This window comes from Acipenser ruthenus, chromosome 19 (assembly GCF_902713425.1).
Source record: "Acipenser ruthenus chromosome 19, fAciRut3.2 maternal haplotype, whole genome shotgun sequence".
NCBI classification, from domain to species: domain Eukaryota; kingdom Metazoa; phylum Chordata; class Actinopteri; order Acipenseriformes; family Acipenseridae; genus Acipenser; species Acipenser ruthenus.
The window spans coordinates 4,541,987-4,568,674 of record NC_081207.1 but is presented as its reverse complement, the minus strand read 5'-3'; the positions used below and the strand labels follow the sequence as shown (position 1 = coordinate 4,568,674).

The 26,688-nt window shown below is 42.4% G+C and overlaps 3 protein-coding genes across 8 annotated transcripts; 2 read left to right on the top strand and 1 right to left on the bottom strand.

Moving 5' to 3' along the window:
• Positions 1-136: 136 nt before the first annotated feature.
• LOC117424521 (thymidine kinase, cytosolic-like) lies at positions 137-3,935 on the bottom strand. Its single transcript, XM_034040917.3, has 7 exons — positions 3,709-3,935; positions 3,298-3,329; positions 2,390-2,503; positions 2,099-2,192; positions 1,787-1,876; positions 1,301-1,420; positions 137-916 (listed from the first exon to the last, which is right to left on the bottom strand). Exons 1-7 carry the CDS (start codon positions 3,772-3,774, stop codon positions 728-730), a joined length of 705 nt encoding a protein of 234 aa, XP_033896808.2. The 5' UTR covers positions 3,775-3,935; the 3' UTR covers positions 137-727.
• Positions 2,525-15,418, top strand: cant1a (calcium activated nucleotidase 1a). Of its 6 annotated transcripts, none has more exons than XM_058992404.1 (4): positions 2,525-2,597; positions 12,346-13,017; positions 13,244-13,447; positions 14,022-15,418. In XM_058992404.1, the coding sequence occupies exons 1-4, from the start codon at positions 2,573-2,575 to the stop codon at positions 14,390-14,392; spliced, it is 1,272 nt and encodes a 423-aa protein (XP_058848387.1). In that variant the 5' UTR covers positions 2,525-2,572; the 3' UTR covers positions 14,393-15,418. The 6 variants fall into 6 exon arrangements, with proteins under 6 accessions (XP_058848387.1, XP_033896804.1, XP_033896803.1 ...); XM_034040913.3 differs by lacking the exon at positions 2,525-2,597 and adding an exon at positions 4,895-5,121; XM_034040912.3 differs by lacking the exon at positions 2,525-2,597 and adding an exon at positions 7,785-8,168.
• Positions 15,419-15,574: 156 nt separating this feature from the next.
• Positions 15,575-26,094, top strand: LOC117424630 (galectin-3-binding protein-like). The gene is made up of 6 exons (XM_034041187.3): positions 15,575-19,261; positions 20,009-20,119; positions 21,782-21,973; positions 22,497-22,628; positions 23,180-23,450; positions 23,701-26,094. The coding sequence occupies exons 2-6, from the start codon at positions 20,044-20,046 to the stop codon at positions 24,770-24,772; spliced, it is 1,743 nt and encodes a 580-aa protein (XP_033897078.1). The 5' UTR covers positions 15,575-19,261; positions 20,009-20,043; the 3' UTR covers positions 24,773-26,094.
• Positions 26,095-26,688: the final 594 nt, after the last annotated feature.

Here is a 26,688-nt window from a genome sequence, read left to right as displayed (position 1 = left end):
ACAACGGCAGTGATTTTATTAGTAGTAACTGGCATTGTAGAGGTCAAGTCTCACTCTCACAGAGATCAATTATATGAATATGCATGCGCAACACTCGCTCCACACCAAGTATTTAATAAGACATTCCCTCTTGCAGTAGTAACTGCAGCTCCCATGTGACAGCTGTGTTAAACAATACAGACTGCATTTTTCCTTAGCTAAGAGCTAGACAACCATGTGCAATGTTAAACTTTACAAAGGAACACAGCAGACATAAGGTCGGTCTGGTTTATAAACAAAACCCTTTTTCCTACCTCACTAGTTACAGTAGCAACTGTTAGTGTACCAGCTTATTTACCATGTATTGCAGAAATGGACACAAAAATAAATGTCTTTAGGATGCTGGTTTAAAGGAAGCTCAGGTAAACAGTGATGGCCCTTCTGAAAGCAGTCCCGTGGTCATCCCATCCGCCCGTTGTTGAGGCCAGTATAATAAATGTACCTTCAGGACAGGGACTGATGTGGAAAAAGTAGGCAGGAAAATATTGCTGCATATACAGTAAAGACCTTCCATATTAATAACATCAACCAGCGGTAAGTGCATAGAACTGGCTCTTTTTTTAACTACGCAAACAATTTTAAAAAATACATTATATACATAAAATGCAATAAAAAAAATAATAAAAAAGGCACTTCTCAGTGCTCGTGCTTCCTAATTGTTTTTGTAGGTTGCAGGACCAAGTCCTGGTCAAATCTGGAGGGTTCCAAAGAGTTTCCTGGGTGCTTTAATGTCCACCTGCTTCCCCGTCATGGTTTGAGGCGGGGTCTCTTCTATTCTTTTGTGGGGAGCGTGGTTCTCTTTGCTGGATGGGAGTGCTGCACTGTAGCAGGCTCTGCATACTGCATGGTATTTATCGGTGCCTCCAATCACCTCGACCTGGTCACGGCATTAAAAGAAACAATAACATAAGACGCAGGTTGTATTGTACCAGCAATACCCCTCTCTACCCCCTCCCCATGTTTCATGTGCAGTCTTCATTGTGTCAACAGCAGCAGAGGGTAACTTTTCCAGCAGTGTAGTTATAGGGGACATTCTCCAGCAACAGAACAAGTTGCCTGGTATTTCAAGAGAGACAGAAGGCATATACTGTACATGCCTGTGGTGGACAGTCACACTGGCTGCATATTACAAGATCGATAGCCATCAAAGTGGAAAGGGCCTGTCCCAACTACTCACTTATCAAGGCGCTTACTAAAGTGCATAAATCCAACCTCTGACAAAGCATTCCGCCTGCCAATTCCTGAAGCAAAGCTGGCTCACCTCTTTCTCAGCCCCGAGCCTCTTGGTGTAAGCAGCCTCTCTGAAACACTCCATGCACACCGCGTTCAGCTTCACCACACTCTCCGCCAGAGGAACCAGGTTCAAAATGTTACCAAACGCCTGAAACAGAGATTCAGTGAACAGGATGTAAAGCAACCTTGTAAAACAAACCGCTTGAGAAATCCGATGCCAGAGTCCACAGATGTGGACAATATCCCACTAGTGCAGGTGTGGTGACAAAAAGCATTTTAATATCATAAGCTCCCCTCTCCCTGCCTCACTGGTAACTAAACCTTTCAAAACTAGTACTCTAAACTCACAGACTTAACTGTGTGTCACAATACAATACAAACTGGGAGCCATTGCAGAAGACTAACGCAGTCCATTTAAAACACAGGGGCAAGCAACATGAAGCACTTAAATTAAATGTACTAGTAAAACAAAGATGCCTATGGGTGTGACTGTATGCTGTCAGGGAAGCAATACCTTTCTCTGGAATGTTCCATCCAGGGCAGCTACAATAATGGTTTTCCCTCGGTTGGCCATTTCTTCACAAAACTCCACAGTGTCTGAGAACTAAAAACGAGAGAGAGGAGTACATAAATCAGTTAGAATAGTGATTAGTATACCCACATCCCCAACCCACTGCAGCAACACATCAAATACTGTTGTAGATTAAGCTAAAGGATCATTGTAATAAGAATTAAAGCAATAGGTTTTCAGTTAGGCACCCTTACACCTTTTAGAATTCTAATTGCAGAGCTCTGGAGTAAAAGGAAGGCATGACAATCCACTTACAAACTGTCCCTCATCAATCCCGATGACACAGCACTCAAGGGCTTGCTGGTAGACTTCCTTCAGCTGGCTGGCAGGCACCGCTTCCATTGTATGTCTGCACAGAAAGATATTATAAAAGGCATTTTACACTTCAGCAGCAGTCACACATTACAAACAGATCTCTACCTGGCATCACAGATAACCTATATTGGCAGCACAGGTAGACAGACATTTTCAGAAAAAAAAGATGTAATATTTAACAGTTTGAGACTTTGAAATATAAGACAACCTGAACCCACACTGAATTCTCACCTGTCATGCGTGGCAACTCCGTTCTCAGAGTAACGCGTGTCTTTGGCATATTTCACCACCAAACACCGGTACTGTGCAACCTGAAACCTGCGTACGCGGCGCATCAGCTCTGTACTGCAAAAAGACAAAAGCACAACATGTCCGAGGAGAAGCAACCAGGCAAGACTTACAACAGTTCAAACCATGTTTCGCTCTGCTTTGGATAGAGGTGAGTATCTCTATTCAAATTAAAATCCAACAGAGGATAATGACTATATTTAATTTTATTCAGATAATAGTGTTTATATTTAAATATGAAACATGTACCCTCAGAAAAAACACAAATTGTGTCCGTCTACACAGTTTAATTGTAGGAAGAAAAAAAAAAAAAAAAGATTAAAAAAGGTTGGTAAAAACACGTGGCTCAAATAGCCTTTTGAATGCTGTGTAGTCTTGCTAAATACGATTTGATCACGTAGATCCTGGAGGGCGTAGTCTATTACCAACTGAAGCAGCTACAAGACTTAATTATGATTTTAAATTAATTACATTTGTTACAGTAAATAAAAAATAAAAATCTACACGATTTGAATTTGCAGTGAATGGACAACTTCTTGGTACATTGGTAGTGATGGGAAAGGGTTATATATATATATATATATATATATATATATATATATATATATATATATATATATATATATATATATATATATATGTGTGTGTTTTATTTTCCAAAAGTCAGTGAAAGAATCAGTCTAATAACTATTACAAACAAGTTATCAATACATTATATTCACAAGAAGGCATTCCCGCTACGTGCACAGTACATTAAAATTACAGTTTGTCTTGGCGCCCAGACCCACGTAAAAAAAAACAATACATCCGTTTTTTTTTCCGCTAAAAACAAATTTAAAAAAAAGACTTACCTTTTTCCTGAGAACATCGGCCCGAATATTACCTGGAATTAAAACGTAAACATGTTGTCAATAATTTATTTGCTACGAAGGTATGACATTTAGTTCTCATTTCCGTGCATACAAAAGCCCCGCGTTTTTTCGTCCTGTTGCTTTGCGATTAAAAACGTATATCATACACGTTTGTAAAAAACGATTATACTTGTTCTTTGTTACTTTATATTTAAGGAAAGTGAGTCTAGTGAGTATGTATTTAAATATAAAGCTTAACACAGTACAACTGACAACTTTAAATACATACAATGCATGCTGTTTCTAAAGACATATTTCAAAATATTTACGCGTCTAAAAACAATATCAAAGCCTTGAGCAATTAAAGATGTTTAACACATTTATTTCCCAAAACATTATTTTTAGTTTTACCTGAATTTGTCCCCGCGTTTTGCGTGGAGAGTTGGGCGCAATGTCTGCAATATTCAAGCAGTTCATCTTTTGCTCTGTATACACACTGTAAAAACTTAAAATAACAAATATATACTGTCAAATAAATATAGATTTTAAATAATAAAATACAGAGCAAAAGACACTCAGTCCGACTACTATTCAGTTGCAGAATTGAATTGAATTCTCCCGCTGCCGAGTGCTTTAAAGTCAATGGGTGGGATTTGGTCAGGATACAGCGCTTCAGGGTACCGTATATTCACGCAAATAGGCGCATTCTTATTGTTGGCTTTACCTTGTTTTTTTTTAAGAAAATACAAGTTAATCTTTTGGCCCATGTGTTAACATGTTGATACATCAGAATGTCACATTGTGATAATAACATAAACACCACTTTTTTTTTATAGAATTTCTTTTTTTCCCCTTTCTGTTCTACTGTTTTCTAAAATTGTGCTGACCATGTGTGCAGTTATACGGTATACCAAGGTACTGAATATTCATATTTTGCTTCTGACCAATGGCTTTCAAAGTAGGAGCAGGCGCGAGCCGTTGGCAATGTTTGCATTTGTTTGTCTTGGCTGGGACTCCGTAACCGAGAAATGCGCAGCTGTCACGTTTGGCCTTCCCCCTGCATGGCCTGCTTATTTTTTGTCTATTAAATCATTTTCCACACAAAAAGAGAAGGGACGGAAGAAAAGCCGGGGTTGACCAAATATCTTCTATATAGACAAGATAGTGAACTCCGCCTTTAATCCCGTCCCCCTCCTTAACACACACACGTTATTATTACTGCTCATGAATATGCATGACAGTGGCAGTTCTGACAGCACTTCAGCGATAGAGCTCATGTCAGGCCAGGTGAAAACATCGATCGTAGAAATAATAACAGTCTTAAAGAGGGGTGTCGCGTTTAAAAATGCAATCGTTTTAAAAAGAGAGCGCTTGGAAATGAGGCAGATTTTACATGATATAGATCAGGGAAAAGTCGCTTGGGCTCCTTGGATTCACATGATGCACCGCTTAGGCACAGACCGAAGTTCCAATGTCAGCAGAGTTGACCATCCTGTTTATATAGAAGATCTTTGAGCCAGCCCCCCCACGGCTACTTTTCAAACCTGCGTTGGGCTGTGCTGCATCTGCACAGATTTCTAGGGTGAAGCTTCGTGACGTCAGAAGTGCTGCAAGAACGCACCCGCTTTCTGTGCAGGAGACACACGCACGTTACGCAGGGTACGTAATGTGGGCGGTGCCGAGCTGGCTGAGCTGCGAGGAGGAAGTGGGCGGTGTGCAGAGATGGAGATGGCTGCCGTAATTAATAATATGTAGTATACCGTCTTTCTGCAGCGTTTGCTTCAAATCGTAAAGCCGGAGTTGCTGGCAGAGTAACGCCACACTGTAAGTACGGTTTTGAATTATTCGTGCTACTATTAATTCAAATTATTTGGCGCTAATATAATGCGTAATTATTATGAGTGTAGCCTATGTTACTTACTGTGCTTCCTCAAATTGCCCTTTAATTTGCTTCCGAAGCCAGTATTTTAATTCATTTAAAAATAAATTACAATCAGCTGGTACTGCAAACAAATGCTTTGAATAAAACACAATAATGTGTAAACTTAGCGGTACAAGTTGTGGCCAAAAGCAAAAAAAAGCGTAGAGATCTATTTGTTTGGAAAGAAGCTTTAATTGTATAACACGCGCACCATTACAAAAATAAAATAAAATGTACGTCGTATAATATGTACACGTATGTTGGGGGAGCTGGTTTCAAAGCATAGTTTGCAATAAGCCGAGTTTGCTTTGAATTCGGCAGCTGTGAACGTTCTCAGTCGGCTTCGGAATTCCAGTGACACTCAGGGGAATAGCCAAGCCAGCTTCATCCTGTGTTTTTTCAAATATATAAGTTTATCTTGCGAGTGGCTCTATTGATTCCATTGATCAGGAAATCAAGTCATGTGTGCTTCAGCATGCTGTTCATCTAAATGTGATTGAACTGTTCGTCATGCTTAGTATGATTATAGAAGTCTGGAATAACCAGGCTTAGGTATGGAATCACAAACTGACCATACTGTAAGCATACAAGGCCATAGGCCACAGGGATGGAAATAAGACTCCTATTGCATAGCAATTTCACCCATTCCAGGTTTTACTAGGAGTCGGATTAGCCACAGCATATATGTAACATGCTCAGGTGTGTCTTAGTCATAGTAAAACCAGGAACGGATCAAACTGCTATGCAATGGGAGTCTTATTGCCATCCCTGTGCCAGGTTGTTATACAGCTCAATATCATGTGTTGAGTTCTGTAAGGTAACCCTTCCACTCTTCCTTGCATGTCGGAGCGCTCCGCTTGCTGTTTACTAACATTTCCATAGCAGGTGTGGCTGTAATATCAGTTGAGTCAGTCAGCCACCCTTTAATGACTTCCATCAGCAACACCTGGTACCGGCTTCCTTGAGGGGGTCTAGGTACAGGACTGGAAATAAGGCTCCCATTGCAAAGCAGTTGGTCCAGTGGCTCATCCATCTAGAAAAGGCACCGCCATGTGCGATCGAGTCATGCAAATGCAATGGGCAGTGTTGTGTGCTGCACTGTCTCCTGTCCGTGAGACAAGTTAAAAGCTCTAAATCCACGAATGCAGATGAGCCCGGCTCTCTTGCATTGTGGTTAAGATGCTCGCTTGCGGGGTCGCCAGTTCGTGCCCAGCCTCCGCCCTGTTGCACAAGCACGGTTTGAATGTTGTTGTTGCCTTTGTGCTCCTGTGGGCTAGCAGGGTAATGGCCTGGAGAGCGTTCACCTCATCGTGCTCCAGTGAGGCTTACAGTTCAGGCTTGTCGGGTTGACTCTCCTCCAGGGTTCAGCAGCATTTGTTACCAGTAAGAAGAGATTCTCGGCTGAACAGGGAGGAACACAGAGATCACCTGATAACCTTTCCTCCTGATCATTTTTTTTTTTCTTATTTTTAAAATGTAGTCGTTGCCAATGTTTGGTTTTTTTTTTTAACCCCCCGTTTTTCTCCCCAATTTGGAATGCCCAATTGTTATTTGTATCCTGGTTCACCGCTGCAACCCCCTGGCAACTCGGGGGAAACGGTGGCTTCCGAAACGTGCTCCTGCTAATCATTTTTTCGCACTGCGGATCCACAGCGAGGCCACCAGACCTATAGTGTCAGAGGACAACACAGATCTGATGGCTCCACTGCAGAACCGCAGGCGCTCTAGCGGCCACAGAGGTCGCTGGTGCGCGGTGAACCGTGGATTTCCCTGCCGACCTAAGCCCTCCCTACCCGGGCGCCGCCCCCTAGGAAACCCCGGTCACGGTTGGCAGTGACATAGCCTGGATTCGAGCCTGCGATCTCCAGGCTATAGGGCTCCCGCCACTCGGGAGACCCCCTCCTGATCTTTAAGTGGGTTGCAACATTCGAATTGGACATTTTAAATTGTGTAGAAAAACTAGAGTTAATAAATAAATAAAACCTTTTATCAGTCTTCCTCAGTGTTGCTTGTACTTTTGATACAGTAACATGGTGTCCTGTAGAAGTATCTTACTCCGTAGAATGTCTTTGGATTTCTGAAAACAGGGATGGAACTAAGACTCCTATTGCATAGCAATTTCACCCATTCCAGGTTTTGCCACGAGCTTGCTTAGCCACAGTGTATAGGTAACAAGCTTAGATCTGTGTTCTTAAACTTGTAGTAAACTGCTATACAATGGGAGTCTTATTACCAGCCCTGGAAAAATAACAAAGTTGCAGCCTGCGTTCTGCGCTGCAGATGGGACCATGTACTGTGAAAACAATAAACAAGGGGCTATACTGGAGGGAGATGGATTCAGTAGAGTTGTGACAGGCAGCCCCCTCCTCCACTCTCCCTCGTCTTTATGATTGAATAACTGTATTCAAAGGCTCTCTGTTGTCAGATAGTGACAGCTATCCAATGGGAGCCTGCATGGTGAATGTTGCCACTCATTGCTGTGCGTTTGATTCAGTCTCCAGCACTACCGTGCTAAAGGTGGAGGTCCAGAGGTACAGTGCAGGGTTGTGCAATTTTTGAAAAAAACTTCTTGTCCAAGGGACAAAGTGCTGGAGCAACCTGCAATCAACTTTTTTTACAGCTACTATCACAATTTCTTAATCGGACACAAGTCTAATCTTTAAACCAAAAAAAGAGAAACTCGGTTACACCTACAGTTCAGCACTGGGGTTAAAATCCTATCGTAATTGCCTGTTGGATCTGGAGTTGCATAATTGTGCACGGCACATAGAGCAGGCTCGGCATCCTGCTGGTTCTTTTCAAAGCTTGTGGAAAAATGTTATGTGTTTTATTAAATTTGTATGAACAGTAGAAAAACAAAAACAAACAAAAGTGAGTCAAGCTGTTACTGATCCTGTACTGGGAAGCATGCCTGGAGCCAAAGGTACTGGGAGAAAAAGAAAAAGGAAAGGTAACCCAAACAGAATTGTATTGTCATGTTCATTCACTTAGGCAAACTGGGATTGTAAATGCGAGAGGGGCGGTCCTGATTGTTGGGGGCTGTAATATGGAGGCATAGGCGGTGCGTGAGTCTTTCGTTTGGGGAGGATCTTCCACACTTCACCCCTGCATTTACTGAACCCAACGATGTACAGTAAGATACACTCTCTCGCTCTCTAAATTAAGGCTTTCATTATTTTTTATTACTCTGTTACTAGTGAGTCTGATTACTAAGTTTAATTCATTGTGTTGAGTTTGAAAAATAGACTGACTGACACAAATAAAAGCTGTAAACCGGATTCATTCTCCTGCGTCTTTTTGAGAACTTGTACTGTATAATAATTGATAGCACAAAACAGACCTCGAAACCACTCAGGGATGTTACATTGGCGGCCAAATAAATGAAGTTTAACGTTGAACTAGCTTGTTATTTAAAACATGTTATGCCTATTTAAGCAAATTAGAAAAACAGTAAGGATAACAAGCTGCACTGTTTTTTAAAACCTTTAAATCCGTTAACCTGTTCTGCAGTCCTACGGTATCTTCACCAATTTCAAACACTTTCCATCACTTCACACAAATTTTAATCAATTATTAATACTGACTATTAAGCTTCTAAACACACACTTACTATTGTAGTTATAATCAAGAGGTATTCAATGTATTTCATAAAGTATATTTGCAAAAAAACTGCATTCTTACCGTAAACTTTTGAATATCTATATGGGGCTCAGATCGACGGAGGAATGGACGTAAGCCAGCCAAGCATTGTCTCCTTGAATGATCTTGAAATGCAACTAAATCCTGTATTTTGGACCTTGGTGATACTGCAACAAGACCGTCATAGCCATGTTTACCTGTGTAGCTGAAAACTGTCTTTGGTAAGCAAAACCATTCATTTTCATCAGAATATTAGATTATGTTTTCATATTTAGAGTACAGCAGATGCAGTTTTCTGCTTTCCTTGCAGACACTTTTTCAGAAGTTAGAAAGACTCCACTTTCACTGAAAATGGAGTGAAGGACTGGAAAAATCTAAAAACAAAAACTTCAGAAACATTCGTAATCTGGCACCACAAACAGTTTTCTGAAAGGTGGCATTTGTTCAAACAGTCAAAGGAAGTATGTTCTGACTGTAGCGTCAGAGTTATCAAATTCTCACAAAACGATTGTGAGTGAAAACAGACAGTATGCTACGAAAATATTTTTCCACAAGTTCTGTAAAATCAGATTCGGGTCAAGCTGTTTGTATAGATAACAGCAACTTGAATAAATGTAGAAATTGTGAAGAGGTTGTTCAAGGCAAGGGAATGAGCGAAAAGGATTCCGAGTTTTTCGTTGGCTGCCTCCTGCAGCGGTATTGGGGGGGGTCAGATCGGGGGGAAGAATTGACGTTAAACCAGCCAAGCACTGTCTCCTCCAATGACATTGAAATGCAACTAAATCCTGTATCTGTAATACAGTGTTGATTTTGATATCCCAGCTGCCCTGGCGGTTGCGTAGTAGGAAAACGAGAAATATGTTCGTTAGACCTGCTTTGTGTGCTTGTGGGGGGAAAAAAATCGATCATCTCTCACAAATATTTTTTTGTGTTGGTCAGAACAATTTCTTGTGAGGGTTTGGGCAATTTATTATGGGGAGGCTTAGCCCCCCCCAAGCCTCTTATACGCACCGCCTATGTGTGGAGGAGTTCCTATACCACCTCTGCTGCCAAGGCCCTGCTGGCTCTGTCATTTTTGTAGGTCTCTAGTGTCCAGGGACATGGTGTCACACAGCAGATACTAAAACATGTTGTTTTAATGGTGTGTGTTTTCCACTCGAGGTTGTATTTATATCTATTTATTTATTACTTGTTGATCTCCTAAATGCTGTTTTGGGTTAATCCGTACATGCCAGATGGGAGACCTGATGCAGAGATACAGTAGAACTACAAGTTTTACAAGCAGTTCCAGTTAAATACATTTCCATTCAGATTCATGATGCCAAGACGCGTCTGTTAAAATGTTTTCTAGTGCAGAGTCCGGGTCCAAAGCAGGAGCCTACAGAATAGAAAGCCCCAGTAAAGTTTAGCAATGCAGCTTTCTGTGTGGGTCGTTCTCCTCGAAGGGGGCGTCGCCTGTTTCTATGACTTTACTGACTCCGCCTCTTTCCTGCTGTGCTGACTGAAGAAAGGAGCTCTGTTCAGTCCGGGTGTACAGCTGAAAGGACTGTGCAAAGACAAACACACGGCTGGGTCTCAAGGCGTTGTCAGGAGTCACAGGCAAGCTCTAACCACTGGCGGGGGTGGCGGAGAAGGATTTTTAAACTGATTTGAAATTATCACGATTTTTTTAAGTTGACGGCTCTGTAGTTTTAAATGACAAAAAAAATGTTGCAAAGGCTAATAAACATTGATTTTAATGGCTGAGGTCTAACCTCTTTTAAATGCATTCATAATGTTAAGTAATATTTTATATTGTCTACATTTTCCCCTAATATGTAATTTGTGTAATATCCTAATATGTTGTGTTTGAAGGAAATGCGTACAGCATCTGCCAATTTGCTATGTTCATTATTTGGCACTGTGGGCTAAAGTTATTTAATCGGGTTTCATAAATAATATACATTTAAACAAAGTGCATCACTTGATTAAATAGAAAAAAGCAGCATTCTTTGTTCAAATCCCTAATGCAGTGGACAGTTTTATTTTTTAAAGCTATGAACACCACACCAATCCGTGTAGACCAGCCCCTAGCCTATCCCTTAGTAACAGGTGTGCTGTTTACTGACAGTTCCTGCTTTACCTGTTGAACAGACTGAATATCTGAGTGAGGCCACTCCCAACCTCCACGTCTACCGTGCAGTGCAGGTACATACAGCCCAACACAAGCTTCATTACATAACGTAAAGAAGGAATTCCATTCTTTAATTACGTGACAAATCATAAATCCCGATCTGTGTACTGTGTGGATGTTTAGAGACGTACGAAAGTAATCCAGAAAGAGGCATGTGAGTATTGTATTGTTTCCTTCAGTTTTATAAAAACAAAAGGTAGGATATGGATTTGTAATTATCTGTGACTTTAGCACATGTTTTTATACTGTAAATATTGTGTGTGTGTGTATATAATGCATACAGTTTGTGTTCATGTCTTTTGGGTTGTGTGTGTGTTTCGTTCTGTGACAGGGTGACCAAGCTCAGTTTAAAATGTGTGTACTCTTAGACTTGTAAAGCAATGCATTTGTAATACCAATTGATTGTACTTTCATGGATATTTTTGTATATAGGGCCTGTGATGCATTAAGGCAAATATTTTCCTCCTCTTGCTTATCGAATCTATATGCAGCTGGTTGGGTCCTGTTGCTTACTGTATGTTTTGTGTCATTGTGGCATAGTTTAGTGATTTATACTGTACTTCATTAAACATTGTGCTGGGTAAATAATACATGGGAATAGTAATGAGTTCCTGTTTCTTGAAATACTTGCCTGAAACTAACTTGCAGCATTGCTTGTTAGACCAAGATAAGCACCAATCTAGTTTTATGGAACCAGCCAATAGTCTTCCTTTTTTTTTTTTTTTGAACCTCTAAATTAAGAATCAAGTGTCTGAAGATCATGGATGTTGTGTTGCCATTTTCATTGTGCAAGCTGCTCTTAGACCTCCCATCCACCCTCTCCCTCCCAATCCGGTTACAGCTCAGATGAATTACAGAGACTCCCAAGTACACTCTGTGCTTGATACCTGCCTGTCACAATGCTGGTGGTGGCCAGGGGAAAAGTTATTTTTGTGAAGAAATGCATTTCAAGGATTAAGTGGAGGAGGAGTTTACGTTCTTTTGATAAGTGTTTTTATAAACGTTAAACAGGTTAAACAGGTTAAACAGCTTTGAAATGAAACTGTCTTCTACTCTTTAAATGGGCACATAATGGAAGACGCAAATGCATGATGAACTCATATGAGGATTTTCAGCTATTTTCAAAATGTCAAGCATAAAAAGGGTCCTTAAAACTCACTGCATTTTAAAACACACATTTCTCCCTTCTGGTGGGTGTGAAATGTTGAGTTGGTGTGAAAAGGATATTACATTTGCGGGGGAAGAGAGAGAAAATCTCAATTATTCGGAGTGGAAACCGTATTCAAGTCCTTTTCTGTCATTGTTTCCCCTCCAGATCTCTCCCGCTCTTCAAGCCTGCTGACCCCAATGACCATTGACCCCGGCTATGTTGCTCCGCAGCAGAAAGAGCCCATGAACCCCTTGCGCATTTCCATCGACAGCCTTCCCGTCCTCGCCTCCATGACCAACTCCTCGGACCCGCGCTTCCGCCTCAAGTGGAAGACCATTGTGGTGGTGTCCGTGCTGCTCACCCTGCTCCTCCTGTTGCAGCTGCAGCGCTCTGAGGGGGGCGCCAGGACCCAGCCCGATGGCCCCCACAGCAGGCTGGTGAGCAGGGTGGCGAGGGAGCATTACAACGACACGTACCCACTGAGCCCGGCTGAGCGGACCACGCAGGGGATGCGGTACCGCATCGGCGTGATCGCGGACCTCGACACGGACTCCCACAGCAAGGAGCAGCAGCACACCTGGTTCAGCCTGCTGAAGAAGGGCCACGTGGTGGTGTCGGAGAGCGGGGACGCCCTGACGCTGGAGTGGGACAGCGAGGACACCGTGCTGGAGTCCCACTTGGCTGAGAAGGGCCGCGGCATGGAGCTGTCGGAGCTCATTGCCTTCAACGGGCGGCTGTACAGCGTGGACGATCGCACTGGGGTGGTGTACCGCATCGAGGGCAGCAAGGCCGTGCCCTGGGTCATCCTGCCCGATGGGGATGGCATCGTCTCCAAGGGTCAGTACTCAGGAGTGTGTTTCGGTTCTGGTTTTGTGATGAGTCTCTCTGTAGTGGTTGATAGCATCCTCACGTTTGGAATCTGATTGATCAAGCCTCTTGTGACATGGCAGGAATTTGGAGCTTGCTTACTGTGAGATTAGACATTTCTCAGACACCTATTTATGTTCTTAGTAAAGGTTATTTAAATAACTTCTGTTTGACAAGTGCTGTGTTGTGTTCCCAGGGTTCAAGGCGGAGTGGATGGCAGTGAAGGATGAGCACCTGTACGTTGGCGGCCTGGGGAAGCAGTGGACCACCACCACTGGGGAGGTGGTGAACGATAACCCCCAGTGGGTGAAGGTGGTGGGTTTCCGGGGCAACGTGGAGCACGAGAGCTGGGTACCCCAGTACAACGCCCTGCGAGCGGCAGCAGGGATCCAGTCCCCAGGTGAGACTCTGATTTGGGGTGGGGGGGTGAGGGGGTGGTGGGCTCTCTTTTGAATATGGGTGCGATTGTTTGGGTTAGTGGTGTTAGCAGGAAATCGCAAACTGTCACTTCAAATTAGTCTCTTTCTTACACCCACCAAACCAAAGGAACAGAGTGCACTGATAATAACTAGACAGCTGTTTTGTTCAGTTACAGTTATGCTGCAGTAATTAATTACAATTGCACTAAAAAGTAACAGACTACACACAAACATGTTTATTCTAAATAACCAAGCAAATCATATCTATAAGATTACATAAGAATAATGATGGAATGACAAATAGATGCGTAATTGAACTGTAATCGATCAATGATATGGTATGATTACAATGACGCAGGTGTTCCAAGATTCAACATTTCACTGTAACTGTGATTCAATTGTAATTCCAATTAAGAGTTGCACAATTACAATTATAATTGACCCCAGGTTTGGAATGTAGTGTGTAATTAACTTCCAGGACTAAAGTGCGAAGGAAAGAAAGGCAAATGTAATTTTGGGAGCCTAACCCTGTTCTCTGTGTGCGTCTCCCTCCAGGCTACCTGATCCACGAGTCTGGAGCCTGGAGCGACACTCTGCAGCGCTGGTTCTTCCTGCCGCGGCGCGCCAGCTCGGAGCGCTACGAGGAGAAGGCCGACGAGCGGCGTGCCACCAACCTGGTCCTGCGGTGCTCTCAGGACTTCCAGGACATCGCGGTGAGCCGCGTGGGGGAGCTCCACCCCACCCACGGCTTCTCCTCCTTCAAGTTCATCCCCGACACCGACGACCAGATCATCCTGGCGCTCAAATCCGAGGAGGATGACGGGAAAGTGGCCACCTACATCCTGGCATTCACGCTGGACGGGCGAATCCTGCTGCCCGAGACCAAGATCGGAGACGTCAAGTACGAAGGGCTGGAGTTCATTTAAAGATTCTGTTTTTTTTTTTTCCTTTTTCTGTCATAAGATTCCTTGAAATAACATAACTAATTGGTACTTCCTAGAGAAGGTGGGACTCTAGGTGTACAGTAACCGCCTTTGTCAGTGCCTGTGGCTCAGCAGAGTGGACCGGTTATCCAGCGCAGAATGTCCCGAGGTGGTGTTGGCCTTATGAAGAGGACTACTCCCCATCCCTGAACACACTGCAATGAAGGACTACAGCTGAACACTTTACCTTTTGACCCTTTATATGAAGATCGATTACAAAAGTTTATATAAATGTACATCAAAAAATATCATACCTGTCCTAAGAGTGGTGGAGAGATTTTCTCAACCATTGCACCTTCAAAGGCTCAACTACTCTTGCAACACTTTTTGTTATTGTAGAATTATATATATCTTTTTCAAACATGGATTTCCATCAACTCGTTGCCAGTTTGGAACCTGCTTGTAATATTGCTGCTGATTGTAGTTATTTAGCTGATCTGTTGTTGTTTATTTAATTGCTGAACTGGGACGGCACATCTCCTTCCTCTCTCTGCTACCTTGAACACATACCTGAACAGCTGCTCTTAAATTTTTCACTGTCATGTTGGCCACTGATCCACACTCCCTCCCCATGTCTTTGGCATATATTACCATTGCTTCATGGTAATAACATACTATAGCAATTTCATTTATTGAACAAGCCTCCCAAGGTGCTTTACAAGCTAATGGTAACATGCATTAACTTCTGGGGATCTATCTCACTAATGTTCCATCACAGTTGCATAAATGATTAACACCCTTGGGGAGGCAGGAGCAGCACAGGTTTATTCAGCAGAGCCTGCTGGCTTGAAACAGTCTGTAGTTTTTAAGCACTGTGGCTGGTATGTACATTCAGAGCGATGAATTAACCTGTGAAATACTGATGGACTCTGTCTCTGTCTGTCTGGCACAGCACATTCACAAGTCACGAAGGTCATTTCCTGACCATTTGAATTTCTCTTATCTCCTTTTAATAAAGTTTTAGCTCCAGCGGGCTCTCACTTTTATTTTCTTTTTTTATTATTGTTATTGTCGGGATGTCGGTTCCTGTTGCTACTTAACAGTTCACAAGAAATTTGCATGTGGACTTGCCTTCTAAACCTGTTCGCAAAACCCCTATTTTTCTATATTTAGTCTCGGTGGATTTAGCCAACAGGGTGTGCAGGGTATCTAATCTGAAGAGTGAGATAGCCCTGTTGTAACACTTGGCCACTGGGTGTCACCATTGATCTCAGATGTCTCAACGGAAGGTTTAAAATCACAAAACATTGTGTGGCCTGCTCATCTTCAGCGGAAATGAGAGAGATTTCAAACAAGAAAGTGATCAAAAGAGACGTAAGCAGAGCCGACAAGACAAATTGCTTTATTCTCTATTGAGCATAATCCCCTGCAGTGCTTAAAACACTTGTTCAGTGGCTTTTAACCCTTTCAGAACAAAGTAACTTTGCAGAAACACTATTAGGAGTTAGTTTGCGGGTGTGCTGTTGTGAGTGACGTGATAGTGCCTAGTTCCTATACTAGAGCGGTTTGCAGTTTTGGATGAACTTGGCTTTCTGCACACAGATGTGAAGTGTTGATTGCACACTGGGAAAGAGACCTCGGTTGGCCACTCTACCACCTTTTCTCTGTAGCTGTTTTTAGGTTTTATAACTGTTTGAACAACCCCTCTAACTCCAATGCATATATACTGAGCATCAAAAGAAACATATCGCTTATATTTGAGCACCAAAAGAAACATATCACTTATATTTGAGCACCAAAAGAAACTTATCCCTTATATTTGGATAAAATTCACTAAATGTGATTGAAAAATGACAAACTCCATTTTAGAGCAGGTGCAGTGACTTTTTATTGTGCTGATTAACAATTGACATTTTACTGTTTGAAGTTATGGGGGGACGGGATACTGTGAAAGTCACAGGCTAGTAGCGTGTGTGGCCACCGTTGGAAGCAATACAAGCAGTACATCTGTGACGCATGCTTTGCACCAGGTTTCTGATGCTGTCTTGTGGAATCCTGGCCCATTCCTCTTGTAGTGCCTGGATAAGCACCTGCCTGTTCAGTGGTCTCCGAACCCTAGAAGCCATACCGTCTCGCCAGGTTTGAAATTGCTGGCTGTGAGCACCCAAGACGGCGAGCCACAGTACGCTGCCCTAGTCCAGCCTCCAACATGCCGATTGCACGAAGGCGCTGCTATCTTGATAGACGTGGCATTTTGGTGTTTTTATGTGATTTTCTTTATTGCTTTTATTCAAGCTTGCAGTTCAACAGCTGAAATCACTCCATATCCAGTGTCCAAATCAGCTGTCTCACTAATTAGGCAATTAAGTGCATATGCTTCAGTCATAGTCAGTCAAGCGTGTCATGGTCAAGAGTGAATGATTGAGTGATTAAAAAGAAACCAAAAACATTTCGTCATGTCCATCATTTTCGAAAACAAATGCGTTATAATAGTGATATGTTTCTTTTGGTGCTCAGTATACAAAAACAGACCTGCGCTTTGTCACGCTGCATCGCCATCTGCTTTCAAATCTGTGTGGGACTCCTGTGTTTTGTAAGGAGTGTGTGTGTGTGTGTTTCCATATTTCAAACTGGAGGAAGGTTAGTCCGTCCTTGAAGCGTTTGGTACAATTAAACCTAGTTCTGGCAGTGGATTTGTCTTCATTATAACCTCCCTTGGAAGTGTAAAGAACAAGCCCCATCAGTACTGCCAACCATGTTCTGTGACTTGTTTAATGTGTGAATTTGTACCATACAGTTCATTTCTTTGTATGCTACCTGTGTAGACAAAGGTTGCTGAAAAGCACAGGGTAGAAACTGCACTATTTATGATGAAACCATCAACCCGAATTGCTGAAGTCACAGATGACTCGGATATATTTTGAACAACCAGGTGAAATCGGGACAGTAGACCCAAGTTCAAGGTCTGTGGACTGAGTTCAGATCCACTGAATTTGTGAGTTACCTTGCTTGCTAATGCAAGAGGGACAGTAAAGGAAAGACAGCTGTGTGGGCCGACGGGTCTGTGAGTCAGCAGGTAGCGAAACTGCTTGCGCAAGAAGGAATAAAGGAAACATGAAGACGATGTGTTTTTTGTTTGTTTGTTTAAACACCACTGGTTTTTGTGGCACTGTCTCTCCCGATGGTGCAGCTGTGTAACTTCTGCCCTGCGTTTGATTGAGGGGGATTTACTAAGCTTGTGCACAGGTGCAAGGTTTGCGCCATATAAAAGAAAAATGCATTAATGAGACCAACAGGGATTTCAAATGTTAATTTTTATTAACATAAGAAATGAAAACTTGCTAATGTTTTAAATGCTTCAACAACTTTGAATGGTAATGTTTTTTGAAACAGAGACTGTGGAACAAACATTATAAAACTCCCTAAATCTGTTCCTTTGAAATAAAAAGCTGGTATCCCATCCAGGCTCAACACCCCTTAAATAACAGATGTAGCAAAATTCATGGATTTGCAGAAACTGATGTTTTTTTTTTACACAATCCCCTGATTTATATTAGGAGACAGATCAGCATTTTTTCAAGCAGACACTTCTGACCACAGGAACATGCTGACAAGATGACTTGGGCTTTCAGTTCCCTTAATCATCTTGAAATTGATGAATGATTCACTTTAATCAAATGGTGGCTAAGCCTGAAACAGCATTAGAAAATAAAAGCATGCTTTTAAACAGATTCATGCATTTAAAAAAATAAATAAAAAACGGTTCACTCCAGCAGCGTTACTTCACTTCTTTGCAATGTGGGGAGCGGGGGTTAGGTTTAACAAGGGCAAACACTGAGGCTTTGTTAACAAGGTAAAATGAATTATTAACAGAAGAATTGGAACTACAGTATCATGCTCTGGTTTAGTTATAGGGTGTTGCAAGGGATCATCATTATACATCAGTCCTTTTGAAAACTGCAGAATTGTAAGGGGTCCTCATTATACAGCAGTCCCTTTGAAAACTGAAGAATTGTAAGGGATCCTCATTATACAGCAGTCCCTTTGAAAACTGAAGAATTGTAAGGGATCCTCATTATACAGCAGTCCCTTTGAAAACTGAAGAATTGTAAGGGATCCTCATTATACAGCAGTCCCTTTGAAAACTGAAGAATTGTAAGGGATCCTCATTATACAGCAGTCCCTTTGAAAACTGAAGAATTGTAAGGGATCAGCATTATACAGCAGTCCCTTTGAAAACTGAAGAATTGTAAGGGATCCTCATTATACAGCAGTCCCTTTGAAAACTGAACCAAGAACAGGGCTGGCCAAAGTTGGCACGTTCCAGTCCTGGTCTTTGTTCCAACCCTGTTCTAAATTGTTTAACTGAACCAATTAAACCTCCACCCGGATAAGAAGTTCATGAACTCATTCTACTTGTTAAACCTGGAGTGGAATGGTCCTCCAGGACCGTGATTAGACACCGCTGTGTCAGCCCCTAACCAACAGCAGACAGATAGTGGAACTACAATGGCAATGCAATGGATCTATATTAAGGGGAAATGGTAGCCCAGTTGTGTAACATAAGAGAGGGGAATAGAGACACTTTCATTGGTGCAGCTGTTTGATAACATAGACCTTGAAAAGAAATAATTTGTGTAAAGAAACAAAAGCAGAACTGTTCAATAGAAACACCAGGTCATGTGATTTCCAGAAACATTTAGAAATGAAACTGATTGAACTGTCCAATCACAGCAGGAGGTAGCTGGGATTGGCAGCACCTACTTGATTATCTAGGCTGACCCTGGCTGTAACAAAGCCAGTAGAAGGCAGCTCTGCAACACAGCGCTGGAACACTGAGGAGACAGGGTGACTGGTCTCAACACCCAAGTGGTGAGAGTCTTTTACAGTGGAGCTTTGTTAAGAAATGATTTAAACGTTTTGTGTATATCCAAAAAAAAAAAATTCTGCTCATGCATTGTGTCTTCTTTGCCTGTGTCATTCTGGACTGATTTTTTTTTAAAACTTTGTAGCTGTAGTTAGGTCATGGTTGATTCATTCACTGGGCTTTGATTAATCCTTTAGTTACCAGGTTGCTTAGAAACACAACCACGACAGTCAGATAATGTGAAACTTGCCAGGTAAGAAAGTTTAGCCAACCGCTTTAAAGGAACATCAGTTATTTTCAGGGACATACAGTATTTTTGCAATGAATTATAGTATAATGCAGTGTAATGTGACACTGCTGGGGTTCAATGAAGTGATCTTGCAAAAGGGAGTCAAACTGTAATAAAATTATAAACTACATTATTAAGATTAGTGTCTGAAATGCTGCAGAATAATTTTTTTTGTAAGGAAATGATTTGATCAGAAAGGTACAGCACAGTAGGTATTAATAATATGTCCCTGTTTTGTTGTTTGGGCTCACTGTCTGTACAATCTGAATGCCCTTTCACTGCAGTGAAGCAAGTCGGATAGGCAAAGCATGGTGAAGAATGCACACACCATGACTTTGAAAGTGTTCAGAAGTCAAGTCTAAATCCTTGAATCAGCCCAGCACCTAGCATGTTAGAGGAGCTTTTTTATTATAATTTTTTTTTTTTGCAGTCGCGTCTCACTTCCTCTCTTTTATTCCTGCAGGATAAATAAAGTTTCTCTTTTGTTCACGAGTGACGATGGCAGTCTGGACTCTTGGGGCAGTCTGGACTCTTGGTGCAGCTGTGTTTCTGCTGACAGCGAGCCTGAGTACAGGTGTGTGTAAAAAATATATGTCTTGTTATTTGTGTTATAACTCTTAGTAGTATTAGAGTTTGTTTGAACCGATGGCCATGTTAAATAGAACCAGATACTGACTATCTTTTGGTGTAAAAACAAAACCAGTAGGTTCTCCCAGTAGTACTGAGAGAATTAAATTGTCATGTAAAGTTTGGTTGGGGCAGGTTGTCACATGTAAATCCTATAGGAAGAAGTCTTTTATTTTTTCTTTCTACTTTTTTTTAGACCAACATGTGGGATATGTCACATATAATGCTTATGTACACAGTAGAAACTTTATGTTATTTAAAAAAACAAAAAAAAATGTTGCATTATTGTCTACTGTGACATCCAACCCCAGTATGGGGCAGGTTGTGACAGGTTACCGGCGCATTTTCAACCGTCTAAATATCATATTTGGAATAAAGTTATGCTGAAATAAAAATAATTTAAAAAAAAAAAAACATCAATTTGTACGGGAAAAGTTATTCTTCAATATAACGTGGAACAGAACCTCGCAGAATGTCACCTGATTGAGTAAAATGTGTGACAACCAACCCCGGTCTCCCCTACTGTGTTACAAGTAAGTACAAACATGCTGTGACGTTTGAGGCCAAAGACTCCTCAACTGTAATTAGGCTACAAGTCATGTTTTAATATAGTCTCAAGCTAAGAGAACACCCCTCGGGAAGCAAGCGAAGTGTTCTCTTAGCCGAAGTGTTCTCTAAGACAGAGTTAGTCACCAGACACAAAATGAATCAATCAATCAATAAATACATATGTATTACTTGTCATGACACACATCACGTGCATCAGCATATGAAATTATGAATAAGTAAAAGCAAAATAAAAGGCACGTGTATGTTAATGAACTATAATAATAAAGTAACAGACAAACTAACATTAATAAAACTAAAGCAAAACAGAACGGTCAAGCTTAAATCGCTGTGTACTACAAAATTAGCTGGCGGGTGTGTTTTGATCTATCACAGTGGCAGAGGCAAAAATAATGGGCGTTTCTTAGGGTTAACTTAACGTTAATAAACTAACTGTCACACTAAATTAACACATCACCCCTACACACGTTACAATATACAAGACATGCACGTTATTTAACAGAATGGTGAAGCAACTCACCAGAACGGGAAACACCAAATTGCTTAACTACTTGTGTTTGATTCAAGTTTTTTTCAGGAGGTCAGAAATCAGAATACAAAATAATTTAATAATTCAATGATATGACGGCGGTTCTGGAAAGATTTAATAAACCAATCAGTGTCCTTCAAGACACTGTCGAGATGACACATCGCTTACAAAACAGTACTGTATCCATTGTGAACGAATCGGTATAGGTGGGGCTCCCGTGTGGCGCATCCAGTGAAGGCTCTCCGCGTGGAGTGCAGGATGCGCCCTATAGCCTGGATATCGCTGGTTCGAGTCCAGCTTATGCCATCGCCGATCGTGGCCAGGAGTTCCCAGGGGGGCAGCGCAGAATTGGCCAAGCACTGCCCAGGTGGGGAGGGTTCAGGTCGGCAGGGTAATCCTTGGTTCACCGTGCACCAGCGACTCCTGTGGGTCTGCTGTAGAAGCCACTCCCCCCCCCCCCCCCCCAAAATATGGTAAAGTATGGAGACCTCATGTGCAATGATTCTCGTGCAGCGTGGACGAACGGGAACGTGAGGCTGGTTGGGGGACAGACGCCATACGAGGGGCGCGTGGAGGTTTACTACAGCGGAGAGTGGGGGACAGTCTGTGATGACAGCTGGGACCTTGCAGACGCACATGTGGTGTGCCGCTCATTGGGGTTTCTGAATGGAAGCGAGGCCGTCGTGGGAGGGAAGTTTGGAGCAGGTACAGTAGGAGCATCATTAAATCAGGATTGCTATATTGATTTTTACTGCACAAATGTGTAACAGTGATGTCACACATTGAGTTAACCAATGTGTAATTTTGGGATTTGATTATGAGACCTTTCCTATATATCTTTTAAAATAATAGTTTTAATATAAAGCCCAGGTAGAGAACAGGTGCAATACACATAGTCAGTGCAAGAGATCCCTTACAAAAAATGCTAACCTTTTTGTAGTTCTGCAAACTGAATACCCATAATAATTATGCACTACATCTGCATTGTAAATTACTGCATGACAACATGACTAAGAACTCCATACAGAATGTTATAATTATACTGCAATTCATTGCTGTAATACTGCAGTTTGTTTTTGTAAGCTGTAACTGTGCAGGACGGCCATGGTATATATATTGTGGGCTGCAAACCTGTGCCTAGCTAACGCTGTTTATGCATGTGAATCTGGAAGGCTGGAGGGACCTGGCAGACAGGGGTAAACGCTGTGCTCCTGTTTTGTATGGACAGGCTCAGGCCGCATCATGCTGGATGACGTCTCCTGTCAGGGGACGGAATCTTCGCTGGCCCAGTGCAGATCCAAAGGCTGGCACGTCAACGACTGCAAACACGAGGAGGACGCTGGGGTCAAGTGCCAACCAAGTAATGCCTTTCCAATACTTTACAGGGCTTTATAGAGTAGAAGCCAGCAGTACCAGCAGACACTCACACAACACTGCCCATTGCTGAACTCCTCCACCTCAGCAATGTAACAGTAGAGGCTAGGCACATATACTAAACCAAACTGGACTTCACAAGTTCTAGCTAAAGTGGAGTTACTCAACATTCAATACCAAAAACTTTCCAAACAACACTTGAATTAACATCAAAGAATGAAAAAGCTGGTGAAAGTACTTCCTATAAAGGTAGACTTAGTCTGTTCAAAAAAAGATTGTCATTGTGGGTTTTCATGCTCTGTCTTGCTTGAGCACTTCATTGCATGGTAGAGCTCAATTTCCCCAAGGTTTATTAATATGTAGTCTGCACACACAGGCAAGATAACTTTTCCTTTATAGCCTTAGACCCTAACAAGCCAAGATTGCTAGTTACGTCACATTCCAGATCACACTAAAAAGCATCATAAAAAAACTGACTTTGACTAAATGCTCTAACTGATTTATATATAAATAGATGCATCCTTTCTCTTGCTCCAGAGATCACGCTGGATAACACAATGACGTACACCCTGGACCGGAGCGCGGAGTTCTCTGAGGTGCTGGGGGATTTGTATGAAAGCCAGCGGGACTGTGACTTCAACATCATCGTGGTGTCCACTGGGGAGCCGGAGAGCGCGGAACCCATCTGCACACATAGACTTATCCTGTCCCTCAACGCTGAGGCCACCTTCCTCAACCTCACCCGCCTCAACAACTTCACTATGGAGGTGGTGAAGGAGTGCCGACCCTTCGTCACTGACTTCCTCAAGTACGGGTTCTCTCAGTTTTTATTTATTGCGTTTTGTTTTTGCATTTGCTTAATTTACCCAGACAGTTCCCATTGAGAGGAAAAGCCACACATAAGCACAATAGCTGCATTAAGAAAATACCTCCACAATCCCATTCCATTGAGATTAAAAACAGCAGCAATAAAGGTCAGGGTCTCATCTGGTAAAGGTTCATGGGTCTTATTTCTCTTTGACTCAGGTGAAGCCAATGTTGTTTTTTTTCCTCTCCAGGTACCTGTACACCAAACAAATAGATATCACCTTGTCTTCGGCTCAGTGCATCCACAAACTTGCATCCGATTACAAAGTGAAGGCTCTGCAGGAATATGCCGGCCATCTCTTCTCCTCGCTACTCCCCCAGGACCCATCCTTCGAGAGCCAGGTCTCCCTGTACGACTACGCCCTCAGCACTGAGGACCCCCTGCTGAAGGAGACCTGTCTGCAGTACCTGGCGTGGAACTGTGAGGCCCTTGCCAACTCCTCAGCGTGGTCCAGGCTGGGGGCAGAGATGCTGGGGGCCCTGCTCTCCCGCTCAGATCTGGTGGTCCCTGACGAGATCTTCCTCCTGCAAGCCCTCGAGAGATGGATCCTGGTGAAGTGGGAGAACGCTGACAGCAGTAACGGCAGTGCCAACCTCCAGGTGGAGAGGGAGCTGTTGGGAGGGATCCGCTTCCCCATGATCCCTCCTGAGCAGCTCTATGACATCCAGTTCAACTCCTCGGTCTACCTGAGCCAGCCTGCACTCTACCAGGCCAAAATCCTTCAGGGGCTCCAGTTCCACACTGTATCCTATCAGAAGCTCAATCTCCACATTGATAGGGTGACAGAAGACTACAGCCCGAGGATTTATACCTCACCCACATGGAGCTACACCTATACAGCCATCACAAACAATTACAACTACCAATACAGAAAACAGTACAATAACAGGCACTACGGAAGCAGTCAGAGTGGTTCGTTTCAAACCCCAAAGCACCCAAGTCTACTCTTCCAATCCCAGATGTTATACTGGTCTGTCGGGATCCACATGTCCAGGGAGAGCTGCAGGAACAGAGGCTACAGCTGTGAGTACAGCTCCTACCCTGCTGCCACGCTCACCGGCCAGTCTTCTGACGCTTCCATCCGCTACGACAACAAGGTTCTCCTCATCTGCAATGATGCCTACGTCTCTCACGTCCAGGAATTCAAAAACAACGTGGCGCTGCTGCCTTCCAACAGCACCCTCCTGCAGTCCTTCCCCTGCCTGTCCACATCCTCCACTTTCAAGTTTGTAGTGCGTCCCCAGTACAACTTCTACAACTGAGGAGGCTCATGCTAGTAGTAGTTACAGTAGACACTCCTTTAATTGGGGTTTAGCTTCGCTGGGTAAGGTTTATTAAGATTGTATGAAACTACAAGTAAATGAGACAGTTCCTCTTGCATCCCCTGGAGCTACAATACTAATAATATGAATGGTTTTTTCATATATTCTAATCATATAATAGTGCCGTAATGTCTTGATTTTCTCTGATATAAATGTATACAAATACAATTCCACTGCTACACCAAGTGCAACAGAGACGAAGCAGAATTTGTGAAATTTGACAAAAAGCAGAATTAGTGAAGCAAACCCTGTCTTTCTATAAAATTGAAACTTTGTGTGACCATACCCTGTACTGTGCGTCCCCACAGACCACACTGGGATTCAATGGAAACCATTGTCTGTGAAAAAAATATCATTACAATAATAATTGTATTTCCATATGCTACCAGTTGAAAATCGCCCTCTTTTTCTCAGACTGTGGCTATACCAGACCCTGTCTCATGTCTCTGCTGGACCGTTTATATTGGCAGGTGTATGGATGACTAAATACATTGGCAGTTTAGCTAGCACAGGCAGAAGCAATTGACACAGTGGGTTGATACACCAGACTTGTTCTGGTTTAAAATCTGTTCTCTACCCAGAAGAATCCTAGGACTGGCAGTGGGTGTTCAGGACAGGACTGTTGAAGTATAACTATAGGGAGAAGCTTCGATAGCATCTAGCCTGACTACAGACAGCAGTATTACCATCACTCAGCTTGCATGAGTACTAACCCTAGTGAAAGTATAGCAAAGTGTAATAACTGAAAGCATGGTGAGGCATAGATACGTATTCTAATGCCTAGTGAGGTCTGATAAAGTATATTAGAGAACGGTGCAGTACCATCAGCCAAGCTTTCAGCTCTAACAGGCTTCTATCAGCCCACAGGAACGCATGAACTGTGAAGTGGCGGACGGCACACCAGGGTAAATGCATAGTATAGAATGCTTGAAATGGTAAACCCGAGAGTCATACACGATTGTATGGCATTCAGTAGATCATATGACTTTCTTATGCATTTTGAATAAAAAATATATATATATTTTCTTTTTAAGTGTTGGACTATACCAGTGTTCACCACAGAGACGAGTGGTTTCATCAAGTATCTCTCAACTAGGCAGAATGCTGTGGAGTTCCCTGTTGCTGTTGGAATAGCGTACCATTGTCAATCGCAATTTGTCCATCGGGATGTAATGACACTCAATGCATATTGTTGTTGTTATTCATCACTGTATGCGTTGTATACAACTGTAACCATTAATAAAAATCTTTTTCTAACACAATACTGTGTGTCGGATCTTTCTATCAAGACACGGATCGGTCAGTTACTCGACACACCCAAAGCAATGACGCCAGTCCCCCCAGCGAATTAAAAAAAAAAAAAAAAAAAAGTTTACAGTAAAAACATTTTCTTGTTACCCATCTTAGTAGTAGTGTGCTAGTTTGCGATTTTGTACTGTTATAACTTAAGGATCTCTGACATATCATTTTAATACACCAGAGGGCGCTGTTTACTGCATGACGTGCAGCCATGGCAAATACACTGCCTCGGGACACGTTTTTATGTGACAGGTGTCGTACCCGATACTGCCTCCAGGCACTATTGGTTACGACACCTGACTGATATTTCTAATGTTTAGTAAATAAAACGTCCTTTGAAAAGCGCTGAGAAAAAAGTGTGGAAATCCAGAAAACAGTTCCTCAATAAGAGTGGATTGCTTAAGAAATATCTTGTGGTTTTGATGCAATCTGGATTTCAGTCCTTTAAATAGACCCGATTGTGAAACTGGCTGGATTTAAAGAAAGTTCCTTAAAAACTGTCTGGTTTAAATGCCAATAAACGATCTAAAGGAAACTCAAGTCATTTTCATGTTTGT